Source organism: Chionomys nivalis, chromosome 13 (genome assembly GCF_950005125.1).
Source record: "Chionomys nivalis chromosome 13, mChiNiv1.1, whole genome shotgun sequence".
Classification (NCBI taxonomy): Eukaryota; Metazoa; Chordata; class Mammalia; order Rodentia; family Cricetidae; genus Chionomys; species Chionomys nivalis.
Window position 1 is genome coordinate 69,559,580 of NC_080098.1, and position 15,248 is coordinate 69,574,827.

General features: G+C 47.9%; 1 protein-coding gene across 2 annotated transcripts in view; it reads left to right on the top strand.

Annotated features, from left to right (window-relative positions):
* Positions 1 to 3,669: 3,669 nt before the first annotated feature.
* The window catches only part of Pcbd2 (pterin-4 alpha-carbinolamine dehydratase 2), a 51,327-nt gene continuing 39,748 nt past the window's right edge, over positions 3,670 to 15,248 (top strand). Inside the window, exons 1-2 of one of the 2 annotated variants that reach the window (XM_057787910.1) lie at positions 3,670 to 3,767; positions 11,030 to 11,161. In XM_057787910.1, coding sequence (XP_057643893.1) covers positions 3,687 to 3,767; positions 11,030 to 11,161 — 213 coding nt within the window. In that variant the 5' untranslated portion in view covers positions 3,670 to 3,686. Of the gene's footprint in view, positions 3,768 to 5,044; positions 5,086 to 11,029; positions 11,162 to 15,248 lie in introns of those variants that run through there. The other variant, XM_057787911.1, reaches the window with a different exon arrangement.

Genomic DNA, 15,248 nt, shown 5'->3' on the forward strand with positions numbered 1-15,248 from the left:
CTATGGGGGCCATTCATATTCAGACCACCACAGTGGGAGGCTATTCCAATCTACAGTCTAGGGAGTGAGAGAGGGTGACCAGATTCCTAGCAGACCATTGGCTTTGCTTCTAATACTTAACTCAAACTACCTACATGGGTCCCCTGGAGGGACCGCAGAACAGCCTGGAGAGGAAGAACGAACATTAGTCAGAAAACTGAAGTGAAGGGGAGGAGGTGGAGAAGCCCCCAGCAAATCTTTGCTAAGGGGCTTAAATCTTATTAATCTGGGTGCTTTTTTAAATAATTATTTTTGAACTTTATTTTTTATATGTATGGATGTCTTGCCTGCATGTGTGTGCATCATGTGTGTGCCTGGTCTACTGGAGGCCAGAAGAGGGCGTCAGATCTCCTGGAACTGGAGTTACAGACAGTTGTGAACTGCCATTTGGGTGCTGGGAATAGAACCCAGGTCCTCAGTAATAGCAGGAAAGTGCCCCTAACCTCTGAACCATTGCTCCAGACCTGAGAGCCTTTTTAATTTAATTAATTTATTTATTTATGGCTTTTTTGAGACAGGGTTTCTTTGTGTTGCTTTGGAGCCAGTCCTGGAACTGGCTCTTTGTAGACCAGGCTGGCCTCAAACTCACAGAGATCCACCTGCCTCTGCCTCCCAAATGTTGGGATTAAAGGCGTGCACCACCACCGCCTGGCCTGAGAGTCTTTTTAAAAAAAATCAAAAAAGCAAACAAAAGTGTGTGTGTGTCTGTGTGTGTGTGTCTGTGTGTAGCTCAGAGGACAACTTGTGGCGACAGCTCTCTCCTGCCACCCGTGGGTCCTGGGGACCAAACTTAGGCTGGAAAGAACCGTTACCTGCTAAACCAGCTTCAGGGCCCACCTGGGAGTTTCTTGGGCAAGAACAGCACTCACAGTGCCTCTGTTGGATGAGGATGTCACTTTCCTAGGCTCTAGCACCTTTCTCCTGCTGCTTTATAGCTTGACTTGAGATGCCATGGTCCAGACGGGTGTAAGGAGGGAAAAATGCACCAGTACTTTGTTAACACACAGCTACCAATTCATTTTCTGTTCTCAGCTTCTCCCTCCCTCCTCCTCTTCCAATGTGTAGGCCAGGCTGGTGTCAAACCTCAAACCCCGCTGCCTGTCCTCCCGATGCTGAGATTCCAGGTGAGTGCCACACGCCCTGCAGGGATCCTCACTTTAACATGCAAATTTCAAGAATACCTTCCATGATCATAAGCATCCAGTGAAAATACTAGAAACAAGACTTTTAGATTAGTTTGTTTCTTTTTCTGTAGTAGCACGAATTCTAGTTGATCTTAATAAATAAAGCCTGGAGTCAGATATTAGGGAGTGAAAGTTGAAGGCTCAGAAGCAGAGCAGCCAGCACTAGAGAGACCTTTTACTTCTACCAATGCTCAGACCCAAGAGGCGGTCCTGTCAGACTGTATCTTCAGACTGCAACTGTCTCCACCAAACCTCAGACTGCAGTGAGCTCCTGTCTCCTCCCATCTTATATTCCCCTCTGCCCAGCCATATCCCTCCTGTCTCCACCTCCCCAGTGCTGTAAAGATGTGGGATTCCAAGTGCTGGGATCACCTTTGTGTGAGCTGTTTCTCTTTTAGACAGATTCAATCTTGTGTAGCCCAGGGTGGCCTTGAACTAACAGAGATCCCTCTGCCTCAGTCTCCTGGAATTAAAGGTGTGCACCACCACTGCCTGGCTGCTAGTGGCCAAGCTTTGTACCCCATCTCCAGGCAAGCCTTGTTTGTTAAAACATAAAATATCACTACATTTAAGTTTTTCTCTGTGTAACAGTCCCGGCTGTCCCGGAACTTGCTTTTTAGACCAGGCTGGCCTCAAACTCACCGAGATCTGCCTGCCTCTGCCTCTTAAGTGCTGAGATTAAATTAGGTGTGTGCCAGCGCCGCCTGGCCAGAAATAAGACTTTTAATTCTACCCCTGGCATCTCATCCTTAGGCATAAGCCTAAAGAAATGCACACTGTCACCCAAGTTACTTCAAGTCAGTTCTGCAGGACCAGCACAGCGCCCTCAGACTACCCCCAGTGCTGTAGTCAGTGCCGCCCTCAGACTACCCAGAGCGCTGTAAGTCAGTGCCACCCTCAGACTACCCCGAGAGTGCCCGGCGCCCTCAGACTACCCCCAGTTTTTCTTTTCCAGATTGTTACACCTTGTCATTCAGGCAAAAAGCGGGTCAAGACTAAATTTTAGGCTATTTTGAGGTTTTATATTTTCTAAGTCCATTTGGGATATAAGACGCTAACAATTGTGAAATCGGTCTTTTTTTTTTTCAATAAAGATTTATTTTGTATATAGTTCTGCCTGCACATATGCGTGCATGCCAGAAGAGACCACCAGATCTCGTTGCTGGGAATTGAACTCAGGACCTCTGGAAGAGTAACCAGTGCTCTTAACTGCTGAGTCATCTCTCCAGCCCTGTGAAATAAGTCTTAAATGAACTGTTTAGTACGTATATCCTTTTGCCAAATTCTCCTTAAAACTGATGAAAATAAAATATGCATTTTTTGAGACAGCATCTTACTAAGTAGCCCAGGCTGGCTTCTAATTCCCAGCGATTTGTCTGCCTCTGCCTCTAGAGTTCTGGCACCAAGCCTGGCAAACTGATAATATTAATGTGTTAATTTAGAAAAAATAACGGACCTGGGCTTGTCCGTAATCCTCAGCTCTTGGAAGGTGGAGGTAGGTGTTCAAAGCCACCCTCGACAACGTTGTACCTAGGCTACATGAAACTGTCTCAAGAAAGGAGTACAATAAAATCACTTAGTTAAAAAAAAAAAAAAAAAAAAAAAAAAAAAAAGGGCTGGAGACATGGCTCAGTGGTTAAGAGCATTGCCTGCTCTTCCAAAGGTCCTGAGTTCAATTCCCGGCAACCACATGGTGGCTCACAACCATCTGTAATGAGGTCTGGTGCCCTTTTCTGGCCTTCAGGCGTACACACAGATAGAATATTGTATACATAATAAATAAATAAATATATTAAAAAAAAAAGAAAGAAAAGAAAAAGGTGACCAGCCGGTGGTGGCACATTCCTTTAATACCAGCACTGAGGAGGCAGAGGCAGGCGGATCTGAGTTTGAGGCCAGCCTGGTCTGCAGAGTGAGTTCCAGGACAGCCGGGTCTACACAGGGAAACCCCGGGTCTACACAGAGAAACCCTGTCTAGAAAACCCAAACCAAACCAAACAAAAAGGATACACGCTGAACTAAAATCCGCAGCAACATTTTAATCAAAACTTACCACAGTGTTAAAACCCTGGCCCCACACACCATTTTAAAGAGTGAATTTTATTGTCAATTACATCCCAAGGGAAAAAAAATGGCGAAAGAATAATAAAGATTAATATACACACATATGGCATATAAAAGAACATGTCTCAAAGCATGGGAGGCAATATGTCTCAGCCGGTCCCCCAGTCTCGGGTCGCTCCGGGTTGCTGCACCTGCGCGCGCGGTACAGTCGCTGCAGAAGCCAAGGCCATCGAGCGCGGAGGGGTGGACCACGGACCGCGAGGCGCTCCCGCCAGCGTCCGCTCGCCCGGCGGAGGGAGCTCAGGCTGCAGCCAGCACCCGCGGGCGCGGCGGCCACCCCGCTCCGGGGGCCTTCGGGGCTTGGGCCGCGTCAGGCAGCGCGCCGGGCAGCCCGGGGCCATGGCGGTGGCGGTGCGAGCGCGCGGCGCCCTTCGGGGGTTGGCGGCGCTGGGCGGCCGGGGTGCGAGCCGTGCGGCCATGGTGAGTGCGGGAGAACGGGCCTGCGCCGGGGAGGGGGCGGCTGCGCGCGCACCCCCGCGGCTCCCACGCGTCACCTCGACGGAGCGCCGTGCGCACGCTCGCCCGCGCCCCGGCCAGGCAGAGGCTGGAGGACGCGCATGAGTTCGAGGCCAGCCACGGCTGCGGGGTGGCACCTGCAGCAAAACAAAACACTCCGAGCAACTTCAGTGGTAGTTTATGAGCTTGCTCACCGGAAACAATCTCGTGTAGAAAAGAAAATTCTAAATGTGAAGATTAGTGGCGAAGCCGATGGGCTGTGGCCGTTCCGTGCGCTGCGGGCGGTACCGGGCGGCAGGCTCCCCTAAGTGGCCACTGAGCTGGGCAGCCTTGGTCGCGAGCTTTAGGAAGATTAGTGAATCCCCACCCCCCACCCCCGACCCCCACGTTCTTGAACGGCACATCGATTTTTCTCACCACTTCTAAAAAGGACATTTTAGTTTTCTTATTTCAAAAATTGGCATTTTGGCCGTGCGTTGTGGCCTGCCATTCCTGCGCCTAGGGAGACTGAGGCAGGAGGATTACTGCGAAGCCAGCGGGGCGTGCTGGGAGCACGGAGGAGCGAGCGCAGCAAGATCCTCTGGGAGGGGATGGAGGGGTGAGCTGTAGGAAGAGTGGGTTGAGGGGAAGATTTAACACCAGCGCCATCTAGTGGAGAATGTAGTATGAAGCTCACCATTTCGTTTTCAGGAGCTTATGAGAGCCCGGTTGAAATTTTTTTTATGAATAAGTCATAGACATGATTTATATTCCTGTAAAATTTCTATAATTAATTCCCTAAAACAAAGAATTTTTCTTATATTGCACAGTAGAATTGTTGAAGTCAGAAAATTACTGCTGATAACGTCCATTGTTTTTGACTAATGACTTAGAAATTTTTTCTGCTGTAATTCAGGACTAGTTATTGCATTTGGCTAGTAAACATAATTTTTTTAAAGTTAGTAATTTATTTAAAATAATTTTCATACAAGTGTGTATGTGTGTGTTCAGGTACACTAAACATATTCTCCTATGTGCCCTTCCCTACTTGATCCCTTTCTTTGTTTTATTTTGTTTTTATTGAGCTATATGTTTTTCTCTGCTCCCCTCCTGCTCCCTCCCCTTTTGCCCTCTCCCATGGTCCCCACACTTCCTATTTACTCAGGAGACCTTGTCTTTTTCTGCTGCCCGTGTAGATTAGATCATTTTGTTTGTTTTTGATGAGCTAGGTCTTATGTAGTTAAGGCTGACCTTGAACTCTGGATACACGTGTGTCATGGAATATTACTTTATCTATGTAAAGGTGTGTTGCATTTGTTTATGCTGCATTTGCTTAGTTATGTAAAGATGTGTGGCTGTTTCTCCTCATCTGCCTAAGGCACCTGATTGTCCTAACAAATTGAACGGCCAATAGCTAGGCAGTAGAGGGACATGCGGGCTGGCGGGCAGAGAGAATAAATAGAAGAGAAGAAAGAGAGGAGAGCAAGGGAGAAAAAGAGGAAGATGCTGGGAGTCAGCCAGCCTCCAGCCAGACATGGAGGAGGCAGGAAAGTAGAACATATAGAATGAGAAAGAAAGGTAAAAAGCCCGAGGCAAAACGTAGATGAAGAGAAATGGGTTAATATAAGTTATAAGAGCTGGTGGGACAAGCACAAGATAAAGCTGATCATTCTCAGCTAATAATAAGTCTCTGTGTCGTGATTTGGGAGCTGATGGTGGCCCAAAAGAAAGGCTGCTACACATTTCTGCTTAGTGCTGAGATCATAGGCATGTGCCCACCCCGGCTGTGAAATGTCTCTAACACAGAATTCTACACATTTCTGTTTCTGCCTCCTGAGTGCTGAGATCATAGGCATGTGCCCACCCCGGCTGTGAAATGTCTCTAACACAGAATTCTACACATTTCTGCTTCTGCCTCCCGAGTGCTGAGGTCACAGGCATGTGCCCACCCCGGCTGTGGAATGTCTCTAACACAGAATTCTACACATTTTGACCGTTGTCACCTAGGTGTGTCTCAAGGCATACTCCTACCAAAGAGCTAGCTGCTCATCTTAGGAAATCATGGTGTCTGGGACAGAGCGAGCCAGAGTCTCTGTTGGGCACCATCACATTCAAGGTCTCTGTCTTTCCCCCTCCTTTCAGCCCTCCCTCCCTCCCTTACTGCTCTGTCTTTCTTTGAGTCTGGCAATGGGGACATAGATCAGGCTGGTCTTAAACACAGATTCACCTGCCTCTGCCTCCTCAGTGCTGGGATTAAGGTGTACAAGGAAAGATCTCTTTAAGTCTTTCAAAACCAAAATAAGCAAAGAAGATCTTGGCATTTTGATACTGTAATATCCCTGGTATAGATAGACCCAAGATCCCGAGAACCCAGACTGGCCAACTGTAGCAGACAGCAGTACAAAGTTACAAAGGTAACCGTTTACCCTCCCCAGGTCCTGTGCTGCATCACGTTTTCCTCCACACTTAGGAAAAACATTCCCTGGTTACTGTGGGACTGTGCTGGGGGCTGGGAAGATACCTCGCAGTTTAGATCACTTGCTGCTCTTGCAGAGGACCTGGGTTCTACTCCAGTGCTTCATAGGATGACTCACAACCATCTGTAACTTCAGTACCAGAGATCTGATGTCCTCTTCTGGCGTCAGTAACATGTATGCACATAGTGCATGTACACACACACACACACACGTATGTATATACCCATACACAGGAAAAACACATAAAATAAAAGTAAATAAATCACACCTTTAATCCCAGAACTGGGGAGGCAGAGGCAGGTAGATCTCTGTGAGTTTGAGGCCAGCCTTTTCTACAAAGTGAGTTCCAGGACAACTAGGGCTATTACACAGAGAAACCCTGTCCAACACTGTCTCAAGAAAAAAAAAATAGTAAATAAATCTTAAAAAAAATTAACCATGCTTATTCAGTCCCAGTCCAGCATGGGTTGAAACTGGACTCTCTGAACATGGCGGACAATGAAGGCTGATGAGAAGCCAAGGACAATGGCACTAGGTTTCGATCCTAATATATGAACTGGCTTTGTGGGAGCTTAGCCTGTTTGGATGCTCACCTTCCTGGACCTAGATAGAAGTGGGAGGACCTTGGTCTTCCCGCAGGGCAGGGAATTTGGACTGCTCTTCAGTATCGAGAGGGAGGGGGAATGGAGTGGGGGGAGGAGAAAAAGAGTGGGGATGGGGGAGGGGAGTGGAGGGAGGGGGCAATATGTGGGAGGAGGGGGAGGGAAATGGGAAATGGGGAGCAGGTGGAAATTTTAATTTAAAAAGAATAAAAATAAATAAATAAATAAAAATAAAAATAAACCATATTACCCCCCCCCAACAAAAGGGTTCTGCTGAGGGTATGTCTTTTGGGGGCCATTAGTGTTATGTAGTTGAATTAGCTCCATTTCACAGTCCTGACTTGTGGAGTATTAATTCATGATGTGTTTATGTATTCATTTATAGTATTTATTTAATGGTGCAAAGATGTGTTGCATTCTTTTATGTTACATTTGTTTATGAGGCTGTGTTACTTTGCCTGCCAAAATATATCTGATTGGTCTAAGAACTGAATGGCCAATAGCTTGATAGGAGATGGATAGGTGGGGCTGCCAGGCAGAATAAATACAAGGAGAAAAAGAAGAAAGGGGGTGGACTGAGAAAAGGAGGAGAGGAAGATGCCAGGGGCCAGCCACACAGCCAGCCACAGAATAAGAAGGAAAGAAAAGATATACAGAAATAGGAAAATGTAAAAGCCCAGAGGCAAAATGTATATGGGATAATTTAAGTTAAGAAAAAGTAGCTAGAAATAAGCCAAGTTAAGGCTGGCCATTCATAAGTAGGAAAAAGTCTCAGTGTGATTATTTGAGAGCTGGGTGGTGGGTCCCAAATAGTAAAGTCACTCAAAGAACAAAGAGTAAAAAAAACAAACAAAAAACCCTCCAAAACAACAACAACAACAACAAAAACAAAACAACAACACTGACTGCAATCTCTGTTGCTGGGTGGACATCTTTATGAGCCAGCCTGCATGCTTTTGATCTCCTTAGGGTTGTGGAGAGCCCAGCACCAGAGAAAAACAGCACCTTCTACAGCTGCTGGATGACAAGGGCCTCGTCCATAGTGTATTTCATAGTTCTCCTTGCCGACAAGTCCCTGTGAAAAGCAAACAGAGGTGTTTGACAGTTTGGCATGTTTCCTGTAGTTCCTTTGTGAATGGAGGTTTCTCTGCCCTGCAGTTGCTTTTAAATAACCATTCAGAGGTGTAATACTAATTACAAACAGTTTGATCTATAGCTCAGGCTTATTACTAACTAGCTCTTACATATAAGTTAACCCATTTCTATTCATCTATGCATTACCACATGGCCATGGCTTTTTACCAGTTTGCTGGCTTCTTGTTTCTTTGGCCGCTAGCTTGCATCTCTCCCCTGACTCCACTCTTCTCTCTGTCTCTCTGTTTGGCTTTCCTGACTAACTGTATTCTGCCTGGCTATGGGCCAATTTAGCTTTTATTATCAACCAATGAGAGCATCATATTCACAGCATACAGGAAGATTATCCTGCAGCAGACCTTTGTGTGAAAAATTTCAGAACTCAGTGAATTTGGCAGTATATATCTGTAATTCCAGCACTGAGGGGCTGAGGCAGGACAATTGCCATGAGCTCACAGTCAGTCTGGGCTAGTGAGAACTTATGTCACTCAGAGAGAGAGAGAGAGAGAGAGAGAGAGAGAGAGAGAGAGAGAGAGAGAGAGATGTTGGGCAATATTGTTTTCAGGTGTGTGACTTTTGTTTGCGCTGCATTTGTTTAACTCTGTGAGGCTGTGTTACTCTACCTGTCTAAAACACCTGATGGTCCCGATAAAGAGACGAACAGCCAACAGTGAGGCAGAAGCAAGGACAGACGGGGCTGTCAGACAGAGATAATAAATAAAAGGAGGACAAGGAGAGGAGGACACCGGGGGCCAAGCCACCCATCTGCACAATCAGGTCATGAAGAAAGAATTAAAGAAAGGTATACAGAAATAGAGAAAGATAAAAGCCCAGAGGCAAAAAGTAATCGGAATAACATAAGTTAAGAAAAGCTGTCTAGAAACAAGCCAAGCTAAGGCTGGACATTCATAACTAAGATTAAACCTCCATGTGTGATTTATTGGGAGATGGGTGGCGGGCCCCCCTAAAAGCCAAAAGAGTAAACATTTCAGAGCTATTTATCCCCCAGTCCTGGAACTCACTCTGTAGACCAGGCTGGCCTCGAACGTAGAGATCCACCTGCTTCTCTCACGAGTGCTGGGAATAAATACATGCCTGGCTATTCTTGATTTGTATTTTGTGTGCCTCATTGTTTTGCCATGGGAAGTTTCAGGTCCTCAAACACAAAACTGGAGTTATAGTTGTGAGCTGCTGTGGTTGCTGGGAGTTGAACCTGGGTCCTCTGGAAGAGCAGTTAGTGTTCTTAACCACTGAGCCATCTCTCCAGCACCCCCTCCCCAGCTATTAATTCTTAGCATTAAATACTTATTTTGAATTACTTAGTTCCCCCCCCCTTTCTTTTTGAGACAGAGTTTCTCTGAGTAATCCTGGCTGTCCTGGAACTCACTCTGTAGACCAGGCTGACCTCAAAGATCTGCCTACCTCTGCTTCCTTCTCTCTCTCTTTTTCCCTGAGACAAGGTTTCTCTATGTATCCCTGGCTGTCCTAGAACTCACTCTCTAGACTAGGTTGGCCTCAAACTCACAGAGATCCACCTACCTCTGCCCACCAAGTGCTGTGATTAAAGGTGTGCGCCACCTCCACCCAGAGCTTATGCTTTCTTAACTGTCTGGATGTCTGTGATAAAAAGTTTGAGGATTCTGGAAGTAGGTATGAGGTGCAGCTTCATGTACAGAGTCTGGAGCTTGCAGCTCCACCCCTCCCCCAGCGCCTTTGACATTAGTTCAGTATTTTGGGGGAGAGTCTTGCTGAGAAGGTCTCACCAGAGCCTACAGTCACCCCGCTAGAAGGTGAGGCATGAGGTGGCTGTAGGTGCTTAAGCTGGAATGAGAAGCTGTGTTCATAGTTTATAGCAATGTGTTCATAGTGTTTGGTGTTTTAGCTAGCAAAGGAAGGCACAGGGTGAATGGCACAAGGGCTGAGTTGTGACTGTCCCTGGGGAGCAGAAATGAGGTGGACAGTGCAGGCAGGAGCTCCAGATGTTCCCAGTGGTCCCGTGACACATGGAGTGCGTTTCATTGGTGCTCTTGTTTTCAAGGCAAGGACTTTTTGCCTGTGGTAGGGGGCTGTGAATCCCCAGAGGGGGTTGTACAAAATTCCATGGGAATGCACACTTGGTCTCCGCTCTGTAGTGGGGTTTTCATTCTATACAAAAGGGAGTAGACAGCCAGGTGGTGGTGGCACACGCCTTTAGTCCCAGCACTCTGGAGGCAGAGGCAGGCGGATTTCTGTGAGTTCGAGGTCAGTCTGGTCTATAAGAGCTAGTTCCAGGACAGGTTCCAAAGCTACAGAAAAACCATGTCTTGAAAAACAAACAAACAAACAACCAAAACCAACCAAAAAAACAAAAAACTTAAGTAGTTTAACCCACTTGAGTGAGCTGCAGAGGCAGGAGATGCTGAAGTCTATCCAAAGAGTGGCAGAACAGGGTTAGAGCCCTGAGTTCCTGGCCTGATCCTTTCAGCAGCCTCTCTGGAGAGTTGGTTCTGCCTCGGTTGCACATACTGGACTTCTGATGTGTCTAAGAAGGCTGGTGGCAGTAGCAATCTTACTCGTAGCCGTACACCCCAGAGCTGCTGAACTGTGGAGTCTGAGGCAGGCACTCAGGAGCAGGCACAGAACTGTGGAGTCTGAGGCAGGCACTCAGGAGCAGGAACAGAACCCCAGCCATCCTTTTGGACAGCCCACACAGAGTTTGCCTGTCTTTGAGAATAAACGAATGAGAGATGACTAGAATTTGTTATCTTTGAGACTTTTTTTTTCTGTATTGCTTCATAAGAGGTATAAGTTTTTTTTTTTTTTTTTTTTTTTTTGGATTTTTGGAGACAGGGTTTCTCCGTAGCTTTTGGTTCCTGTCCTGGAACTAGCTCTTGTAGACAAGGCTGGCCTCGAACTCACAGAGATCTGCCTGCCTCTGCCTCCCGAGTGCTGGGATTAAAGGTGTGTGCCACCACCGCCCGGCAAGGTATAAGTTTTTGAAAAGAGTTTAAATAAATGCCGACCCTTTCAGACAGGAATTGTGTTTTCTTCCTAGTCTTCAAATGCGCAATGGCTGACAGCAGAGGAGAGGAGTGAACTTATTCCTGGCCTGAAGGCGGCAGGATGGTCGGAATTAAGCAACAGAGATGCCATCTACAAAGAGTTCACCTTCAAAAATTTTAATCAGGTAATTCCTGATGTGCCCGGCTCGGTTTTTGTCAGTTGCCCTGTTATGTTTCTGTGACTACTGCTTGTCTGGTGCCATGTGCGCTTGGACCCACCCTCTCTTCCTCATGAATTCATTGACGAGATTGTCCTGCTGACTCACGCAGTCCGAGCTCTGGGAGAGGGGTTGGTTTTCTGTTGCTTAGAAATCAGCTCTGCGTGGTGTAGACCTGGAATCCTAGCATTGGAGAAACTGAGACAGGATTGTGAGTTCAGGGTTAGACTGGACTACATGGTGAGTTCCAGCCTGACTCCAGTTCATGACTTTGCCCCCCATCCCCCGGAGAATGAGAATGATTGAATATCAGATTCTGAAGCCACTGTAGCTTTGATTTGGGGTTGGGTAAGATCATCTTTTTCTGAGTAACTCTAAATGAGGACATGAGTGTTTTTCTGTGTACTAGAAGGGTGTATGCAGGAGGCCAGGTGAGAGGCACAATCTGCTTGGTTTCTCTACTTTTTCAGGGCACTTAAAAAAATCAACAGCTCATAGTTGTGTTTTGTCTCTAAACCCTCTCCTGTGCTGCACCTCTTCCCCTTCCCGGCCAGCTCCCAGCCTGCTATCCAGCCCTTGAACATTTTCTCAAAATCTGACCTCCCCGGGGAGACTCAGCCTTCCCAGGTAACTGCTCCATTTGGGCCGCACCCTGTTCAGAGAGTCATCTCCCATGACTTAGCTTTCATGACTCCTCCACTGCGTTCGTGTACGGTCAATGCTTTTGACTAGCTCGTGTTTGCTCAGTTACTTCAGTAATCCTTTGGACAGATTTCTTGTTTTTATTTATGTTAGGTGTTGGCATCTAGCAGTCAGAGCCCATGTTTGCTTTGCTCTCCATGCTTCTGAGTACAAACAGGCATCGATTACAGGGAAGACACTGATTACAGTGTTTGCCGGTTTCTGCAAGGGTGTGCAAGCCCCAGATTCCCACCGAAGGAACCCTTGGCACGTCTTCCTGGTAAATGCCATTGGCTCTGCGGAGTTGCCTGCCCTGTTCTGTTCGTCTGTCATCTGGCTGCCAGCCATTTGCTGTAAGTCCCCAGTTCCTGAGAAAACCTGGACCAAGCTGACTGCTTGCTCCTGCCGCCTCGTGTGCTCCACAGCGCTTGTCAGGGTCTCAGTGTTCTGTGGCTGGTGGCAGGGCGCCTCACTGGTACGGTAAGCTGTACATAGCTCCAGGTAGCCTTTCCCAAGCTTATTAAAATCCTTACATGTGTACGGCTTGACTTCTCTAAGCCTGGGCTAATTTATCGGGCTTGAACCTGTGACTTGAGGTGCTAGCGTGGTGCTGCCTCAGGCTCCGCCCCTAGCTGGGCGGGAGGGAAACTGTGCAGGGCATGTGGGATTAACCGTGCCATTACACTCCGTGACGTTTCGCTGCCTGGGCCTTTCCCTCCAGTTTTTAGGTAGGGGAGCCAGCATCAACTCCCCAGCAGGTCCTTTGACTCCTGCCTGGGCAGTGGCCTGGGCTGGCAGTGGTGCCATGACCAGCTGTCACTGCCCACACACAATCAGAACACACCTGTAATCATGCTGGGCCCCCATTTCTCATCGCAGAGAGGGAGGGGACACACTGTGTGCAGGTCTCCGGAAGACAGCGTTGAAGACCTGGTGGTGGAATTCAGCTTGCAGTAGCAGACGTGGAGTGTTCTGGGGAGGCAGCTTAGCCCGCGATTGGGTATTGTCAGAATAAGGGCAAGTCTGTGATTCAGCACTTTATGGATCTCGCCTCTAGGGAGATTAGACAAAGGAAGAGGCAGGGCTAAAGGAGAAAGAAGCATTAGCTAGTAAGCAGTGGCATTCAGTGTGTGGCACAGAGCCCTCAGGCCTGTCTGTGCGGATAGCATCATAGAGCCTGCTGCATTTCCTGATTCGTGACCGCTGCAGAGTCGCTTCGTTGCTGTTATGTACAGCTGGTGTGGACACCGAGGCAGGAGGACCGCAGTGTGAGGTCAGCTCGGACCATGGAGAGAGTCTCTGACTCCAAGAATCAACCAAAACGTGGGCTGTTGAGATGGCTCAGCGGGTAAAGGCACTTGTTGCTAACCCTGATGATCTGAGTTCAGTCCCCAGGACTCAGCGTGGTGGAAGAAGAGAAATGACTCCCTGAAGTTAGTCCCTGGCCTGTATACTTGCACCATAGCGTGCGCACACACACATACACACAGGCACACACGCACATGCTCTTATACACACACTGAAAAATAAATATAGCAACAGCAACAAGAACAACAACAACAAAACTTTAAAGAAGAATACACTAAGGCAAGAAAGAACACTGTGGAAGGCCTAGTCAGTCCCAGGCCAGCTCCTGGATGCAGCAGCTGCTTTCCCTCGGTGTCTCATCTGAGAACAAACAGGCACTAACAGGGCCTCACCCGAGACAAGATCTTGTATAGTTTTGACTGGCCTGGACTTGTTGTATAGCCCACTCCTGGAAGTCATAGAGATCTGCCTGCCTCTGTCTCCTCCGTGCTGGGATCAGGGTGTGAGCCACTACACCTGGCAGGCCATTTTGAACTGTAGCAACAGTGTGACATTGTAATAAGAGGATATGACTGTAGATGCTCCCTCGGAACGACCCTCCTTTTGCTGTTACAGTCTTTCTCCACAAGTCTAACTTGGTCCTAGTGTAGTGATAGCGTTTTCTGTGAAGTATCTTTAAATCAGTTTGATTTTTAAAAAAGACTAATTTTAATTATGCATGTTTGTATATCTGTGTAGAGTATGTGCGGGTGAATGGGGCAGCCAGAGGAGGCCTAAGACAGCCATTAGGTTCCCTGGTGGTTGTGAGTCACATGATGTGGGTGCTGGGAACTGAACTCAGGTTCCTGAGCACCGAGCCACCCTCCAAGCTTTGATTTTTACCATATGAATAACTCTCGTTAATTCTCTGTGTACTTTAAGCACCGTCTCCATGGCTGGCGTGGCTCTAGGCTCCGGGCCACCCAGCACCGTGGAGAACTAGATGATGAACAGAGGAGTAGGGGATGTGGTCATGGAGAGAGGGCTCCCTGAGAAACTAGGCCAGTACTGAATGAAGGGCAAAGGGCAAGGCATTGCCTTTCTTTCTCTGCTGAGGTTTGAACCTAGGAGCCTGAACATGGTGGGCGTGTGCTCTGCCACTGAACTCCATCACCAGCCCAGGAAGGGAAGGCAGTCTTTAAGATCACAGTCTCTCTGGGGAGAGAACGTGTGGAGGCTGGTGGACATGTGAGGATGTATGGAAAGAACATTCCAGAAGAGGACGGATTTCCTCATACAGGGTAGTGTTCTAGAGTGGACAGAGAGGAAGAAAGGGCTCTAGGGCCTTGTGGGCATGGTGAGGCATTTGGACTTTATTCCTCAAAGTACAAATGGTAGAGGATTTCAAGTAGACAGACTTGGCTTTCAAACAAACAAACAAACACCACCACCAGGAAAATTTGCTCCAATTCCTCTGCTGAGGATCGATAGAAGGAGGGCAAAAGTGGAAGCAGGGAAGCTGTTTGGACTCTCGGATTAGTCTAAGCCAGAGCCCAGAGAGTGGAGGTGGCAGTGAAAATGGAGAGAAATGGGCGGGGCGATTCCCATCAGTGTGAGGATGGGATAATCAGGCCTCTGTGAAGAACTGGGCTGTAAGAAGTGCAGCTGCTTGCCTGGCATGCCAAGGTCCAGGGGTCTATCCCAGTACCAGAGAGAGAGAGGGAGAGAGAGAGAGTGATTGGGGGAGGGAGGGAGGGAGAGAGAGAGAGAGAGAGAAACAGAAAGCAGAGAGAGACAGAGAGACACACAGAGAGAGACTTGCAGATGAATTTGATGTGGGGTGAGGGGGTATTAAGGATGACCCAAGGTTTTGGTAAACTGTAAGATGGCGGAGGGTGTCATTGGTACCTCATGCAGAGTTGCAAAGGGGAGGGTATGGGAGAGAGGAGGGGACTAAGCCTGCTGTGTGCACATTAGGGACGAGACAGTCGTTCAGTTGGAGAAATCAGGTAAGAGTTATGAGGTCAGAACGCAGACCGAGATGAGAATTACCAGTGGGGCGGGGCCAGTGGTGAAAGCCGGTCCA